Here is an 18,841-nt window from a genome sequence, read left to right as displayed (position 1 = left end):
GTACCCGGGGTCCTGGATCTAGACACTCCGCCCACATCAACCTGACCTGTCACAGCACATCTGCCTAGCCCAGCTGCCAGGCTCTTCTCACAGTGCCTTTGTCCATCTCAGCTTCGGCACCTTGTTCATTTGCTGAAGTTGATCCAGACATCCCCTGATCCCACTTCTAGAAGCCCAGTGCCAGCTCCCTTTCCTTGCCTCCATCCTTTTCTTTTGTATTTCTCTAATTTTTCTTTACAATGAAATAAAACAAGTCTTAACAGCATTTTCAAGTAGAGTTGCCCAAAGTAAGCTGCAATCTTAAATTTTATGGCCGCAATCCCTCATTTGGAATGGTCTAGTTATGGCTCTTATTGAATTATTTTTACTCATTTTATCTATCTATCTATCTATCATCTATCTATCTATCTATCTATCTATCTATCTATCTATCTATCTATCTATCTATCTATCTATCTATCTTTTTAGACAGAGTTTCTTGATGTAGTTCTGGCTGTCCTGGGACTAGAATTAGCTTTGCAGACCAGGCTGGTCTCAAACTCACAGAGCTCTACCTGCCTCTGCCTCCCATAGTGTTGGGATTAAAGGCATGCGCCATCACCACCTGGCTTTTTGCTCATTCTTGATGACTCTATCAGTTCCGTGGCTGTATTTCCAATCTCATCCTCATGAGAACTCCCATGCTTGGCCAGCTAGAGAAGTCAGGAAGCTTTATCCTTAAGAAGTCCCACATCCAGCTCTGGCAATAAGAATAAGTGATATCTAATTGTCTACCTGTGCTAATCTACTTTGAAGGGAAGTTTCCAGTCTTTTGTGAAGGAGAAATATGATACAATTTTCTTGACAAGGAAAAAGAAAACCCATTCCAGCATGAAATCCAGAAGTATAAGAGACAAAGATCCTGGTCCTCCACTTGGAGATCTCAGCGCTGCGCCACAGCACCCACTGGAGGAACAGGTATTTAGTATGTAAGTTACTGGCACTCGTAAAAGAATGACAGCCAAAACCCATCCCAGAGTTAGAGAGCTAGCAGGTGCTTCAAGTATCTTGTTTTAGCCCCAGTTTAAAAGAAAAGCCTGAATTGCTCAAAGCGGTAGTAATAATTAACAGCAGATTCAGAACTGAAATCCACACTCCCAAGTGCCAACGCAGTGTTATATGACACACTAGAGAAACAGAAAGTGTGGAACGGTGGAAGAGTCCTCCCACCTGTGCAGGGATTAGGTAAGTGTCATGGAATCACACAGTCCAGTCTTCCCATCATCTGGCTGAGTTGATGTTAGTTACCCTTGGTACCGCAAAGGAACGAGTGCCAAATCAGACCCAAGGAAAAGACGGTTCAGAACACCAGCAAGACTCTGCATATCCCATGTAGATAAAGGTTATGAACCTGCACATTGTGAATCTTACAGAGATATAAACCATGTATGAAGTATGTGTGTGTGAAGAGAGATGGAGAGAGAGACATTTTCCCCTGGTTCATCAATTAACTCATGAGACAGTCTTGATAAACAGAATGCAGGCATTTGCGCATCCTTCTTTAAAGGATTACTCAGTTGAGTTAGGTTGAAAGAGAGCTATTAAGTGTCCAGTTCCTGTAAGGCTGGCCACCCTGGGGATACCTGCCACATTGAGTTACTGAAACAAAATATCTCACCCCTTAATTCTGTGTTTCTCTGTTAAATTTTTTCCTCAACTAAAGAAAATTAAGAATCCTCATGTAAAGCTAGTACAAGCAGGTGTGGTTGTATATATGCAATCCTACCGCCAGGAAACTAAGGTAGAAAGCCACAAGTCTGAAGCTAGTCTGTGCTACACAGAGTTTGAAATCAGTCAGGGCTAAAAAGAGTTTGAAGTTAGTCTGGACTATATAATGAGTCATTGCCTCAAAACACACACACAAAAAAAAAAAGAAAGTGGGGGCCGAGAAATGGCTCATTGGGTAAAGACCCTTGCTGTCTGAGAACCCACCTAGTGGAGGAAGAATCTACTCCTACAAACTGTCCTCTCAACTCCACATGTACTCTTTGGCACATACAACCATGTACATGTGTGTAAACACACACTAAATGAATGTAAGAATGAGAAGAAATGAAAAACTAATTCAGTTTACATCTTTCAACTATTAACTTTAAAATGTTAATGTAAGCCATAGAGTTGAGTCATCTGTTAAAAAAAACTAAAGGAATTTTGCCTTCTATTCAAAGAAAATCTATATTTCGCTAAGCATTGCACTCAGCTTACCTTTTTATCTACTGTAGCCAGTTTGCTTATCAGAGAATCTGAAATAAGAACAAACTGGCTAAATTGTGCAATACTGTTGTCTTAAAGTTTTACAAATCAGACCTTTACAGACTCTGTATAATCTAAATCCCTGGTGTTTTATGGTCATACAACATCAGTGTTTTTATAACCTTGGACCCAGTTTGTAATTTTGAATATGTACTCAAGAGACTCCTCAACTGTCCATTTGGCTAAATATATTGCTCAGAACTCTTTAAAAAGTCCACACAGGACTTGAGTTAAAATTCTGCAGTGTGAGAACAGGTTCCTCCTGGAGGCCCAGCTGCAGCTGTAGCAGCTTCTCGTTCCCAGTATGGGATGTGTGTTCCCAGGGCTCCAGTGGGCTGCTCTGAAGGCAGAATTCACAAAGGAACATTTCAAAGACATGACTCACACATACTTTAATCCTTACATAAATTAAAATCTTAGTAAGAAATACATATGTTTCTGTTTAAAATATTTAAATAGAAACGCATACACAGAGAAAACATTTATATTTATGAATTATTTAACTTTGCTAATGACTCAATGTTATAGTCATCAAAGTATACCCGTTATAATTCAGAGTCAAAGTAATTTACCTTTCCTGGTGTTTTTAAAATGCATTTAACTTTCTCGATTACATCGGAAACATCCCCTGAATCATTCAACTTCCTCCTGATGTCTTCTTCCAGCTCTTCCCACTGAAAAGCACCTGTAAAGAATCACAAATGTCCTGTGTGAGTAGGGGCTGTGAAAAGCTGAGTCTCCTTCTAGATTATGAATGCTTCTTTAGTATTTTAATTTTTGTGGCGCAAACATATCTCTACAATTGAAGTGTGTGTTTGACAAACAAGTCAGTTTGCTTCCTCTAACCCAGTGGTTCTCAACCTGTGGGTCATGATCCCTTTGGGATGGATGGACCCCTTTCACAGCGGTTGCCTAAGACCATCAGAAAACACAGATATTTACATATTTATGTAATTATCATATTTATGATTCATAACAGTAGTAAAATTACAGTTACAAAGTAGCAATGAAAATAATTTTATGGTTGGGGGTCACCACGACATGAGGAGCTGTACTAAAGGAATTTGGAAGGTTAAGAACCACTGCCCTGAACAGGCTTCCTCCGTGACGGCTGCCATTTCTACAGCAGGTGTTCAGCTAGCAGCACTGGCCAGGATGAGTTTCTGTGAAAAGTGATCTGCTCCCAGGAAGAAGGTCAGTACGGCCTTTCCCGGCCTCCACTGGTCTGCAGATGTATGTTCAGAAGGCTGTGTGCACTCTCAGGTTCAGGTGGAATGCCTGCCCTGTGACTCTCCAAAACCAACCCGAGAAAGGCAGTGAGGTTGTTTTCTGACACACTACGAATCCAGCCACTGCAGGAACAGGTCTTTTCCTGAGCTGTGTCTCCATCCTGGCCAACTTCAAAGCTACTCTTCCTGGATTCCTTTGCTCCTGCCTACCACGTTCCTCTAATTCTGTTTTATGCTGAGCAAAAGATGATCTTTACCCAAAATGCTCTTCTCACATGGCCTAAGCATTCTCCTACCCAACCTCCCTGCTCCCTGATGACCTTTCATCCTTGGGATCCATCCTATTATTCAAGCTAAATTTTCAAATGTATGATTTCTGCTCATGATGTCCCAAGCAGTCTTAGTCACCGTTCTATTGCTGTGATGATCAAGGCAAGACTTATAAAAGGAAGCGCTTTTATATTAGGGCTTTGCCTACAGTTTCAGAGGGTTGGGAACATGGTGCTGGAGAAGTAGTTGAGAGCTACATCCTGACCTGCAGTCAGGCAGGCAAGGAAAGAAAGCCTGGGGCTGGTGTGGACTTTTGAAACCTCAAATCCCACCCCCAGTGACACATTTCCTCAACAAGGCCACACCTCTTAATCCTTCTAATCCTTTCAAATGGTTCCACTTCCTGGTGACTAAGCATTCAAATGTATGAGCCTATGGGGGCTGTTCTAATTTACACCATCACACAAGGGATTCCTTCATCCATTCGTGACTTACAGGAGGTCAAACTCCTAAAAATACAATTAAAGCAATATGCCATGGAGAGGCACAGGAAGGAGGCCCACATTCCAGCTCTATCTCTGCTGTTGACGACTGGTGTGGAAGTCATTCAAGGAAGTCATTCCACCTCTCTGGAGGGGTGAATAGGACCCTTTGCTATCTGCTCCTAAGCTCCCTCCTGGTGCATCCCTGCCTATGTCCATCTCTCTGCAGATGCCCTTGTGATTGAGACTGAGTATTGAGCAGGGCATACAGTTCACACTTTAAGCCAATGAGATGAGGCCAATGGGAACCAAACCTGACCAGAAGGGCCTGGAACCCAGAAGCTCAGGGCTCTTGGTACTTGCCTTTTAATTTTTTTTTAAAAGATTGGTTTATTTTTATGTGTATGAATGTTTTGGCTGCATGTATGTAAGTGTACCACATGTGTGCAGTGTTTGAAGAGACCAAAAGAGGGTGTCAGATCCCCTGGAACTGTACATAGTCAGATGTTAGCCCCCATGCGGATCCTGGGAATGGAACCTGGGTTCTCTGCAAATGTGTTAACCACCGAGCCAGGCACTTGCTTTTTGCCATAACACCCAGCATTCCTGAGCGTTCTCACTTCTTCCTCTTACCTCCCACTCCAGCTTCAGCAGCATTTGCCATAACACCCAGCATTCCTGAGCGTTCTCACTTCTTCCTCTTACCTCCCACTCCAGCTTCAGCAGCATTTGCCATTTCCATCCTATTAACACTCACAGCATGGCCGAGTCTGAGCTAACGACATGGTATCACAGACCACAGCAGCCTTGCTCACACAGGTGCTGGCCTGAGTCCAGCTCACCACTGCCTCCTTGTACCTGTGACACTCTTCTCTCCTGACATCCCTGTTAGGTGACTTTCCTTTTCACACTCTAGAAGAACGAGTCTCTGAGAACTGTCTCCCTTCTCTCTCTTTTTATATTAGTGATTTTTATACTGGGCACACATATTTTTTTTCACAATCAGACGAATTCTTTGGATCATGTTTCCAGAAAACCTCCCGTTCACACATAGACAAAAGGTCTGTATAAAAATGTCAGGATCCCTGCATTAAAAAGTGATTTTCCTCTGCTTAGTAATTGGCTCAGGCATGGGTGATCTAGTGTACCAATTCTTGACACCAACACCTCAGAGGACTATAGCCTCGCTGCATGTCCACCTGCTAATGGTCTGGAATGACTACAGTGACAAGAGATTTTCCATTGAATTTGTAGCTAACTTTTCTGCCACCTTTCTAATCTCTAAGCAATAAACCTCATACATTAAAAAAAATGCCAGGAGTGGGAACCAAAAGAGCTCAGATTGATTCTCTATCCTATCTGTGCATTATACTGATCTGAAGAAAGATAGTTTGTAAAATACATCAGAGGAAACCTCATCCTAATTAAATTAGATTTTCTGGAGCTAGGGTTCCAGACACTGATACATTTTAAAACCTCCCAGGGCCTCTAATATACTCTGAGTGCTGCTGTTGACCATGTTCTCACTTTAAAAATCCCAGACATTATCAACACCCAGTTAGCGGCACACAGCCTACAGTAGGAATATTTTTGTTTGTCTACACTCATCCACACTGAGGGAGAACACAGTTACATTATCGGTATTAACCTTTAATATTGTTGAGTAAAACTTACATCCAGCTAATTCAAGTAAAGTTACATTAACCAAAGAACAGCGACATAATCCATTCATAGGACTATGTCCAAAGGAGCAAGCATCAAATAATCTAAACAAACGGGCAAACTGAGGGGCCACCTGGCCTCTGGCAAACAGACTCACCAAGAGCCAGTAACCAGAGGGCAAGCAGGACAGGTTCCTAACGGCACACTAACAAGCAGGCTGTTCCCAGACCTAGAAATACTAATCACCTTATCTTTGACACCCTAACTGCCAATAAAATAGTAATCCTTAGGCTACAGCTTCTTCTCTGTGGTGAAATGTTTGACATGAGATCCACCCTTGAACAATGTTTCCAGTACACGGCACTGTCAACAATAGGCACAGTGTTCTGCGGCAAGAACTTAGCAGCTACTCATCTTGCACCGTTCACTGGAGTTTCCTAGGGATAATTTCTCAGGCCCCTCGGTCATTTACTTAGTCTGTTGAAGATCACAGCACATTCAGGTATCCTATGCTGTTTTCTGTTGTACAGAAAAGAGCACGGTGCAGAATAATTCCAAGTATTGGAGAGAATACCATGCAAACTGAACCCGAAGGCTCGTCCACATGTTCATCGACTCTGCAGTTCAGTAAGTGATGTGGAGTTTTGGGTCATGACAGGTCCAGCTCAAAGCTACATTCTTGAGTCCCTCACAAATATTTCAACTTCTAACCATCCAAGATCATGTGACTCGGGAATTTCCAAGCCTTAAACTACCAAGTATTGTAAGAATGTTACAAGTGTATGATGTTTCAGGATAACTCCCTGAACACAGAAACTGCAGATCTTATCCTCAGGCATCACTTGTTAAATGCTAACACATCATATGATGTTCCTCTTATGCAAAGGAAGGTTAACATACACCTGGGCTGTCTCTAATTATTCAAAACTTTTTAAGAGGAAAACAAACTAAAAGTATAAGTTTTATACTAAAAGTATAAAACACTAACCAGAGTATGAAATAGGTGCCTTCTAAACACCAAGCCAAAACATTCACATAACCTAGTTCCCAGAGGCAAAAGACAAGCCTGGTATTATCTAAAAAGTACCTTTTGTGGTCTGGTTGACTGTTTTTTTAAAGGGCAGAAGATAGGTTTATTGTAGCTTTTCAGCCCGTTTGCTCAGGACAAATATTCCTGAGCAAGCTGTGCCATGGAGTTCTGTCTTTGCCTGAATAGCCCCATGGACATAGACAAGCTATGGCTGCAGTCCTCCACGGTTCCCTGATACACCCTGTGACCCGTGGACTGTGAAGAAATCACTGCACAATGGGCCTGGAAACCTGTGTTCTATTCAGAGGTTTGAAAATGTTCCAAGGAAGCATTTTAACTCCTTATTGAAGACTCTATGAAAAACGTAGACAAGAGTTTTTGTTTCATATGGTAAAAAATTAATATTTTTAAGACCCCAATCTATCAGCAAATGAGAATCTAGTGGAGAAAACAAACACCACTGATATTCGGGTTATTTTGTTTGGACAATGGGGTCTGTGTGTGTGTGTTTGTTTGTTTTCTTATAGCAAATATGCATTATAAAAACTGTGCAGTGATGGCTTTAATATCTTGTAAGAGAGAACTTACGCTTTCTTTTGCTCAATTCAGATCTATCATTTGTACATAACTAAAGAATGATTAATAAGAACCTGCAGAGCCAGTTATTCTTCTGTCTCAACCGCATCAGGCGCCTTCTACCTTAGGCCAAAGTCAACCCTACCCCATCTCCTGCCTGCCTGAGACACAGGAGACCAGAGCAGAGGTGCAGAAGTACAGATGTGCAGTACAGAAGTGCAGATGTGCAGAAGTGCAAAAGTGCAGAAGTGTAGTACAGAAGTGCAGATGTGCAGAAGTGCAGATGTGCAGAAGTGCAAAAGTGCAGAGGTGCAGATGTGCAGAAGTGCAGATGTGCAGAAGTGCAGATGTGCAGAAGTACAGAAGTGCAGATGTGCAGAAGTGCAGATGTGCAGAAGTGCAAAAGTGCAGAGGTGCAGATGTGCAGAAGTGCAGAAGTACAGAAGTGCAGAAGTGCAGATGTGCAGATGTGCAGAAGTACAGAAGTGCAGAAGTGCAGATGTGCAGAAGTACAGATGTGCAGAAGTGCAGATGTGCAGAAGTACAGAAGTGCAGATGTGCAGAAGTGCAGAAGTACAGAAGCTCTGAGCTGGCTGAGGAGCTCTCTTTCCCCACATATTCCATAGCCTCCATTATGCCTGGCACCCCATTTCCTTGCTCCCTAAATTTCTACCCATCTGCTAAGATCCACACTCCCTTTTGGGGCAGCTATATGACAATCTGATAGCTCTGGATCAGACAGCCTTGAAGCTTAGCTCAGTTTTACTTTGTGCCCTAAGGCGATAATGGGCTCCCCAGCCCAGTCTCTCAACTGAAATCCAAGTCCTATTTCACTGGCTGTGGCTGAAACCCAGCTGCCTCAGGAGCACCAAACAGACTCGGAGTCTGCTGGAAATATAGCTCACATTGCACCCCACCCCAGTCACACCATCAGAATCTGCATACTCTAGATGATGAAAGGTCACAATGCCAGCTCCCTGATGGAGCTTCCTCACTGAATTCTTGTCTTGCCCAGTCTACTTCAAGCTCCACCCCCACCCCCACCACACGCGAGCCTGAATGGCAGAAATGGTTCCCACAGGCCCTGCTGGCCTCATCACCTCCTCTGTGCTCCAAGTCCAAGGAAAGTACCCATGGTCCCCAGAAAACAACACATAAGGATTACATGTTCACCAGAGCATCCATCCAGGTGAATAAAACCTCTTTCTAATAGTATCTGGGAGGATTCAGAATGCTGTCACAGGTAATGGCAGGGAAATGGGTGAGGGTACATGGAGAGCCTTTTGTCTTCTCTTCCCCTTTCGTCCATGACCTGCATTTCTTCCCATCTCTACTGAATTGATTTTACAATGTAAAAAACAACCCTCCCTAGGAGAAAGCCAGTTCAGTCTCTGGTATTGAACCTGCTTTACAGCTACCATATAAAAGAAGGCATAAATGACTTAGAGTACTCGCGTGCCTTCCAGGAGTAAATGGATTTAATCGGAAGGCTGCTGAATAATTTATAGAATTTCAACAGTAATCTCATTGGAAAGTCAAACTCCTCTGTCACTTTTCCTTAGACATGTCATTACAACCACTTTTCTTAACATGCAAATATTTTAGTTTTTTAGAGTTAGTATTAAATTCTGAGCTGTAAGATCTTAAGTTGAAACATTAAAATTTGTAGAACTAAAAGAAGTCATTAGAACTAATAGAACTAAAAGAAGTCATTAACTTGATGCTACTTGATGACTGTGGCTACTTGAACCTGATCTACAAGGCCACTGAAATGTATGGTAAGCCTCGCAAGCTAAGGCAGTGTGCCCTATGGGTACTTACTCATGAATTTTCCAAGTCACTATTCACCAAGCCACCAACCACATTCTTCTCACATTTCCAACAAAAATCAACTACAGCTGTTCTTTTAAAAACATAATTAAAATTTAACTATTATATGATATAACCATAACTCAAATAAAAAAAAAACCTTGTTTGTTAGGGCTGCGTTATATACCAGTTTTAGTTTGTTCATTAATCCACTGATGACATTTGGATCACATTCACCATTTTAACCATGGTGTAGGATGCTTTTATGAGCATGGTTTGACTCCTTGCTTCTAATAACCTCAGGTATAGACCCAGAAATGAACTCCTGTATTATGTGGTGATCCTGTTTTTATGTTCTAACAACTGCCTTACTCTTTCCAAAGCGCTAAAACATGACATAAGTGACAACCTGGATGAACCCCACAGACATCATGCTTTATGGAATAAGCCAGTCCTCAGATCTCAACTATGCTGTGTGCATCATCTGAGGCACACAGAGCAGTCAAAAATCACAGCAGTGCCAAGTGGAGAAGCTACTATTGAATGGGAATAGATTTTCAAACTTCAAAGTAAAGAATTACAGAGATAAATGGAAATGATAATTGTACTCTATAAATGCATCTAGTATCATTGGATTGTACACTTAAAAATGGCTAAAATAGCAAATTGTATGCTATGTGATTTTTCCATTTTTTTCCTTAAGGCAAATAAGTTTGTCAGGAAGACAAAAAACTTCAACTAATTTCTACATATAAAGTAAACGCTACATTTCACATGTAAGCATCACCTCAGATGGCAGGGGCACAATAAATGTAAAATTAACCGAGACTCTCACAGACTTCTAGGGGGCTTAACAGAGTAGAAGGGCCCAGGAGCGCCTGACAAGGTACCTGAATAAATGAAGCGCAGAATGTCCGATAAACAGGAGCAGAATTGGGCGTCCTTAACAATGACGCGCAGCGGCGGGTTGCTGGCAGATTCCTGGCTAGCACCTGGAAACACAGCATCTCTGTTTATGGCAAAGAGATCCTGGGTGGTTCTGACAATACTGGAGTCCTGAATGTCGGTAGGGCTCTTCACATTGAAAAGCAGCATGAAAACGTGGCTGACAGCACAGAGAACAATCTTGTGGGCCTCCACGACGCCTGTCACTTCTGGGTGGTAAAACACCACGTCCACACACTGGCAGCAGAGCAGCAGGTTGTTCAAGTCGGAGTGGTAGTGCGATGCTTCAGCTTTCAAGACAGGCATCTTTTCTGTTTCCGAGGGAAAATTAAAATAATAACTGGTTTTTTATGTCTATAGGCCCAATAACTAAAAAAAGTATTTTTAAAAAATAAGATGGAATCCTACAAAGTACCAACACTTGCCCATTTCTAAATCTACAAATCACTGATTTTGTACAGCATAACCTAAGAGTATATGAACTAGTTCATTGGGGATTACCAAGCACATTTTACAGAACACACATGAATACGATATTTCTATTTTGCAGTGAAAGTGAAAACCTAATGATATGAGAAATAAAATAACATTTCTCATTGTTTGTGTGTCTCAAAACAAAACACTTGCCCAAGTAGAGGACTAAGTATGGGGTTGAGAGTCACATTCTTCTACCTGATTAAAAAAACCTACTCTCACATCTGCAGTCCTGGATGGGGAGTGGAGGTCAACGGCATCCTCTTAATGTCAGTGAATTTCCATGTCTTCATAAATTGCAATGACTCCAACTACTCTACTGTCTGAAATCCTAACAATTTTATTTTGATCCTAGTCTTTTTTTCCTACTAGTAAAATAATCAACTTCACCAAACAGCAAGTAGTTCTTTCCTTTCAACATACCTCCTCAGCCAGGGTGCTGACTACAATTCATGGGTTCCTACAGAGAACATATTCTTAGATTCACCATGACTAGTTTGAAGTCCTATTGAAGAGAGAGCTTTCCATGAGCCTAGAATATCCTCAAGTCAGGTCCTCCCCACAGAACCTAACTGTAAGACATCTGGCCCCACGCTTGCTGGCAAACCTGAGCAGAGGAACATAAGGGAAAGGTAGCCAAAGAATGGCACACCATGATCCAAGCAAGTGAAATTAGTTCCTTCAGCAACAGAAATCCTTTATTCTAAACAAAGCTCGGAAGCTGGGTCTGTGACGCTGGGTCTGTGACGCTGATAAGTATCTTCCAGGGCCAGGCTCCCTGCACTGCACCAAGGCCATCCTTCCTCCTATGGTTGGGGTACCTTCACAGAACCTCAAAAGCTAACAGTCTGAAAGCCATGTGCTCCCAGAGCCCAGTACTAAACCTTAGAATGAGTCAGCCCCAGAGACACCTGGGAGTCACGCTGGATCCTGAGTTTTATTTAGTGCTCTGCCCACAGTTCTCTAAACTGAAAGACACATGAAACAGCCTTGTGAACACACAGGCTGAATCTGCTGCCCAGACGCTGCTGGGGACCCTGTAGATCATTTACCCAGACCCCCAAATGAAGAGCCACTGGGGAGGTGTCTACCAGTATCAAATAGTGTGAGGTGTTTCGTTCCTCTGAGGAATGAGAATGTTCTTTCCTTTGGATCAGTGAGAACAATTAGTTGCTATACTATTGGTTCTTTTCCAGCCCTGAAAGTATTTAAGGCCCCAGAATTTACCACATAACAGACCTTATCCGAACTTTCAAAAACTGGAAATGATTCTCCCTAATTCTAATTTGTATTTCCTTGGTTTATATTTATATTCATTCAACAAATAGTTCTCTAGTACCTACTTTGAAGTTTTTTTTTTCTTTTTGACAAATAGGAATATCTCACATTTATGGAATACACACTGATTATTCAATACATATATACAATGTGTATCTCCTTATTTCTTTGTATTTGGGGCTTTCAAATCCATCTTTTCTATTTCTTCATAAAATGCAATAACATTATCATAATAAACTACAGTCATCCGGGTGGGGGTGGTGCACACCTTTAATCCCAGCACTTGGGAGGCAGAGGCAGGCAGATCTCAGTGAGTTTGAGGCCAGCCTGGTCTACAGAGCGAGTTCCAGGACAGCCAGGACTGTTACACAAGTAAACCCTACCTCGAAAAACAAACAAACAAACAAACCAAAAAAAAAAAGAAAGAAAGAAAAAAGGTGATAGAAAACTATAATCATTACTCTATGATATCAAGTACTTATTTTTAGAAATAATACTAAAGACAAACTGATCCAATAGATAAGTATTCTACTATTATATTATAAAACCATGTAAAATGTTCTGATAATATGTAATTTTATTTAACTTATTTACTTATTCATTCAATTTTTGGTTTTATGTTTGTTTTGTTTTGTTGGTTTTTCGAGATAGAGTCTCTCTATGTAGCTCTGGCTGTCCTGGAACTCACTCTGTAGCCCAGGCTGGCCTCAAACTCACAGAGATTCCACCTGCCTCTGCCTCCCTGAGTGCTGGGATTAAAGGCGTGTGCACCACCGCCCAGCGCCATTTTATTTTTATAGTTCCTCTCGGTTGCACAAATTGTAGTGCATACACACACCCTTCACTTCATCCTTCAGTTAGTAACTCTGTCGTGCTGCTTTATCTCTAGACACAAAGACAAACACAGACATGGACAGAGATACACACACATACACCAGCTGAATCCTTTCAAAGTAAGCTGCAGGCATTAGATCACTGTGACTCTGAAATATTTTCACATCATCTCCCCCAAATGAGAGCAGTGACTTATTAATCACAATAGGCAAGAAAATTAGCAATAACCTACAATCTAATCTTGCATTTGGTTCATATTAAAATTCCACCAAGTGTCCCAAGGTTGCCTTTTAGATGTCTATTGAGCAGCATCCGATTAAGACTGACACATGGCCTTTCCTAGTTACCCCGTCAGTCTTTAATCTCAATGGTTTCTCTCTACCGCATGCTAAGAATCCACAGGATCAACCTTACATGAGTATTTCTCAGAAGTGTGGTTTAACAAGCACCCGTTTCAATGTCAGCTGAGAAAGTCCTGGCCCTCATGCCAGGTTCGCCGAATCAGAAAGTCAGATGGACCCCGAGCATGCTTGGACTGAAAGGGATTTCTCTAAGATCTGTGAGGAATGAGTTTTAAGAAATGTCTTCTTAACGTCTCCACACCTGGTTGTTCCAGTTGAGGAGGTCGAATTCCATGAAAGGAGTTGGTCATTTTCCTCTTCCTCATTTTCTCACTTGTCTTCTGGTTTAAGGCTTGAATCATAAAATATTCCAACTGAAACATGAATCAAATTAAGATTAAGTCCAACACAATTATATCTGACATGATTATTTGTATTCCAAATCACATTTGCAAATGGTTTTAATGTCAGTGCCAATACTTGCAAAGATGTGCAAATAATTAACATTAAAAACAAACAAATTTGGAAGGATTGATTTGTTTTGTCTGAACACAGGTGCCCTCACTTAAGAAAAAAATATTTTTTTGAGCAATCAAACAAGCAACAAACATGTTGCAACTCCATGGCTCCAGCAGCTTCCTCAGTGGGGAACTACTGTAGCTAACTAATACTGTGACATTCGAGGAAGTAACAGATACGGCCACATCTGTCCCCAAATGTCCTCTTCAGCAAGGCAGCTGCACTTGTTTCTCTTAATACATTGTCCTTTACTAACAAAAACTCCCCTCAACATGCACTAACCTAGCTCCCAGCCTGTGATGTGCCTCACAAGACCTGGGGTAAAAGCACAAATGGATGTCACTCACACAGCAAAATATTAAAATGTTAATAAAAAAATTATGATAAAAAAGATACTCTATATTCTCATTCTCTACACAGGCATGGTCAGCCAGATTTAGCTTAAAATTCTCAAACTCCTCAGAGATACATGCGGCATGTAGGACAGGTCACCCCTAACTCCTGGACTAAGACTACATCCTCCTTCCATCTCCGACTCTTCCTTTCCACTTCTCATGCCTATGCTCAAGGAATTTTGGGCACCCAAGAGGATCCCCAAGCCGCAGCTGCTCCCTCACCAATTCCCTTTAAACAGTTACCCTTGGCCAACCTCTTAGGTCTAAGGGTCCCAGCAATGCAGCCACCATCGGGAGAGCAAGCCCAGAATAGACTTTAGATCAGTGGCTGGATAGTTGAGTCCTGTGTCTGGGAGCCTGGTCATTGCTCTGTCTAATAAAACTTTGTGTGCCAATGGAAAGCTACAGAGAACTCTGAAATGTGACCTACATCTAATACTCAAGGAACTGAATTTCATTTTGTTTTATTTTGATTAATTTCAAGATAAATAGCAACAGCCACATGTAAAAGCACAGGTAGTTCTAGAAAGTGTGGTATCTGTTCTAGGTAGTCATGTATTTTGGATCCATTAATTTATGCCCTATGGGAAGGCATACAAGTAGATGGTGGGGCTCTCTAAACTTCACGGGCAGGTGTCCTCTCACTCAGGACTCTTCATCCCTGACTCTGAATCACAAGATTTTAAATGCCCTTTCACTTCAATATTATCATCTCCAGCTGTATTCTTGCAAATGCCATAATCTCTAACCACCAAGATTCCAGTTACAAATTACTACTCAAGAATCTAGAGAGAGATCTGAGGAGATTGCTGATCAAGTGTGAGAACCTCAGTTTGGAAATGCAGAGCCCATGTGTAGCCAGGGGTGGTAACATGAGTCTGTAATCTTAGCACTCCTACAGAGAGATGGATGTCCCCAAAGCTCCTGGGCCAGCTGCTGTGGTGTATGCAGTGGAGACAGCAAGAGAATCTATCTCAGACAAGGCGGAAAGTGAGGATCACCATGAAAGATTGTCTTCTGACCTCTGCATGTGCACGTAAGGGCACATACAAGTATATGGACGCACATGCATGTGCACACACACACACACACACACCATGACCACACATGCACACACACACACACACACACACACACACACCATGACCACACATACACACACACACACACACACACACACACACACACACCCCAAGGCCATCTTGAGCCTATTTCATATTCTTACTGTTAACATAAAGGAAACATCCCTGTCTCTCTCCCAACCCTGACCACATCTTCAGTCCTTCTCATGTCTTTCACTGTAACTACAGCATTAGACACTAGGAAGAAAGTGAAACATGGATGAGAAAGAAGAGAAAGAGAGACGAGAAGAATGATCCCAAGTACTTCAGGCTCCACAAACTGGAATAGAGAGCCAGGAGGCTCTTATCCCAACAGAAATGAAACTAAATCCAATCCATGAAACAGTCATCAAATGAAATCACTAAAGAAAGATGATTCCCACCTCCCCACATAAATTACCTAAGCATCTCATGGAAATGTACATTTCTTGATCAAATTAAAATATTTCAAACCCACTACAATAGAAATACTGGACTGAATTGTAGCTATTTATGTTTAATAGAAATTAGCATCACTTATATTTGTTTATTATAGTCAAGTCAGTGAACTCCAGAGAATAAAATTTCTATAGTCGTCTGTGGCAATTTTAATGTTTCAGTACAAATGTACATTAAGTCCAAAGATCTCATGTTTAAGGTAGAATTGTCTTTGGTGTTGATTTTCCTTGACAGTTATCAGATTTGCCTATTGAGAAGGGTTACTTCTTGGAGAGCTGGATAGTTTAAGAACAGTAAATTGTTAAATGATGCAAAAGTACTCTCCAAAGACCTTACAGTTCCGTTACTATGGGATAGGTATCATATGTTGGGACCTAAAATGGCATAAAACACACCACCACTGCAACTGAATTAGCAAAGCCTGGCTCCTTCACATCCAACAAGAAGCAATCTACACACACCGTCCTTTGACTAGGAGTGAGATTTTTTTCCCACTAAAAATAATTATTTTATACAATATATTCTAATCACAGTTCCTTTCTCCCCAAGTCCTCCTGATCCTGTCCACTCCCTACCCATCCAAATCCACATCTTCTTTCTTGCTTTAGAAAACAAATAAGCAAACAAACAAACAAAAAGCACAAGAAACACACACACACACACACACACACACACACACAAAACTCCACATAAAAACACAAAATTGGGCTGGGCGGTGGTGGTGCACGCCTTTAGTCCCAGCACTCGGGAGGCAGAGCCAGGCGGATCTCTGTGAGTTCGAGGCCAGCCTGGTCTCCAAAGCGAGTTCCAGGAAAGGCACAAAACTACACAGAGAAACCCTGTTTCGAAAAACCAAAAAAAAAACAAAAACAAAAAAAAAATCACACAAAATTGGAAACCATAATATACAAGAAAAGACCAGTAAGAGGAAATAAAAACAAACAGCATGTGACAAAAAATTTGCAAGCACTCCATGGACTTCGCTTTGTGTTGGTCATCTACCACCGGGCACGGGGCCTTAAGCACGGTTTGTGTATCAGTGAGACACCCTTGGAGAAAAGTGGTTGTCAATTGGAAATGGCTTCTCGTAGGGACGGGACCCCTTATCCTCTTCCTCTCTCAGCACCGGGACCCCATCTGGCTTAGACCTTTTCAGGCCCTGAGCATGCCGCCATAGCCTGTGAATTCCTATGTGTAACGTCCTGTTGTGCTCAGAAAGCACTGTCCCCTTGGGGCCATCCATCGTCTCTGGCTGAAACACTCTTTTTACCTTCTTTTGCACATAGTTCCCTGAGCCCTGAAGGGAAGGGCTTGATGACATTTAGAACCCAGTGCATGTTTGAATTATAGCAAGACTAGTTGTGATGTCTTGCTGAACCTGCATAAAAGAAAATCACTGTTTTCAACTAATAGAAATAAAGAGAACTTTTAGGACCCACTGGTTCAGTCAGTAAAGTACTTGCTTTGCGAGTACAAGGACCTGATCCATGTGGGAAAAAAATGTTGGGTATGGTGGGATGTAGCTGTAATTTCAGCACTAGGAAGGCAGAGACATGCAGATCCCCGGGGCTCACTGGCCAGCCAACTTCACCATTGGTGAGCTCCAGGCCAATGAGACCTTGTCTCACAAAACAAGGTGGGCAACACTCAAGAATGACGTCTGGTTTCCACACACAGCACATGTATTCCTCCCTCCCCAGTAATGCTGAGCATGGTGAAGCATGCTTCACTGGCTGGCAATGGAGCAGGAAAGACAGGTGGACCTCTCAGCACACTACCCAGCCTGCCTAACTCACTTGGCATGTTCTAGGTCAGTGAGAGGCCATGTCCTTAAAAAAGGTGAACAGTGTCTGAGGACACGAGGTTGTCCTCTGGCCTTCACATCCAAGTATGAACATATTCACCCATGCCCACATGCAAGCATAGGTGTGCATATATGTGCATGTGCATATACACAGACAGACATACACTAACAAGATTACTATAAACTCATGAAGGTTTGTATAAGAAAATGTGATTCTGACATACACAAGGGGCGATATAGTACCAATTCTGAAAGATTCTAAAAATCATAACAGATGATTAAGAATATTTCATTTGGACAGAGAACTTTATCATTTTACACTGATTAAGCCTATGCCACTTAACTCTTACTGTGTTTCTCAAGGTTAAAACAAACCATGCTTATAAAACTTACACTCTAATCGATGCCCTAGAAAGTAGCTAAAGCGCCATCCTGACAAATGCCCCGCATGTTACAGGGCTCTCCACTTACCACTCCTCCAAAATACTTCCCAATGTAGAAGTCATCCAGGCTGTGGAGCTCCAGATAGGTCGCTCCCAGCTCTTTGGCAAGTTGGATCCCTTCTGTGGTACTAACACAGCTTCCTCGGTCTGAGGTACACAGGGGGCATGTACAAGGTAATTCTTCTGAGGAAAGGAATATAAAAACAGAGAGTTTTAAAATTAAACATGAAAAAAAAACCATAGGCAGTGTGATCATTAACGGATAGAATCGCTATACACTAGACTCTCAATAAATAGTGTCAGTGTTGAAAAAAAAGTCCTTAGATAAACAAGCATTGACCACGAGAACAGAGTGTTTTAGAAAAGAGAAAAATTTAGAAGTTGGTGAGAGGCTATTACCAAGGAAAGCATAGCAATGACACTCACCAGCCAGCGACAGCTGACCCGATGTAGTTACACAACCCCTGCATCGTATCACTAGATCAATAGATCAAATGTAGCCATCTGATCATACACACAAACCATGAAAACTGGGTCTTCTTTTGTCATAAATTTTCTGTTAAGTAGATCACCAAGTTTGAATAAATCCTATACTTTATTTTAATGCAACCCTCAATTGACATGGATTTTAAAGTTGTAGACTGCCAGACTGCCAGCACCTCATAAATTTCACATCAAGTACATTCTTGATGCAATCATTTAATTCTAAAACATTCTACTAGGAAGATTTATTTTATTCTATGGTTGGGTGTTTTGCCTGCATGTATGTCTGAGTACTGCATGGTGTCCGGTACCAGCACAGGCCAGAAGACAACACTGGACCAACTGGAACTGGAGTTACAGACGATTAGGAGCTACCATGTGGGTGCTGGGAAAGGAATCCAGGTCCTCCAGGAGAG

The 18,841-nt window shown here is 41.8% G+C and overlaps 1 protein-coding gene across 1 annotated transcript in view; it reads right to left on the bottom strand.

Annotated features, from left to right (window-relative positions):
- The window catches only part of Rhobtb3 (Rho related BTB domain containing 3), a 54,626-nt gene that overhangs the window by 17,042 nt on the left and 18,743 nt on the right, over positions 1 to 18,841 (bottom strand). The window contains exons 4-7 of the mRNA XM_059276310.1: positions 17,971 to 18,125; positions 13,485 to 13,596; positions 10,241 to 10,606; positions 2,865 to 2,977 (exon numbers count right to left, since the gene is read on the bottom strand). Coding sequence (XP_059132293.1) covers positions 2,865 to 2,977; positions 10,241 to 10,606; positions 13,485 to 13,596; positions 17,971 to 18,125 — 746 coding nt within the window. The remainder of the gene's footprint in view (positions 1 to 2,864; positions 2,978 to 10,240; positions 10,607 to 13,484; positions 13,597 to 17,970; positions 18,126 to 18,841) is intronic.

Source organism: Peromyscus eremicus, chromosome 11, assembly GCF_949786415.1.
Source record: "Peromyscus eremicus chromosome 11, PerEre_H2_v1, whole genome shotgun sequence".
Lineage (NCBI taxonomy): Eukaryota > Metazoa > Chordata > Mammalia > Rodentia > Cricetidae > Peromyscus > Peromyscus eremicus.
The sequence above is the reverse complement of the archived record's forward strand: the minus strand, read 5'-3'. Positions and strand labels throughout refer to the sequence as shown.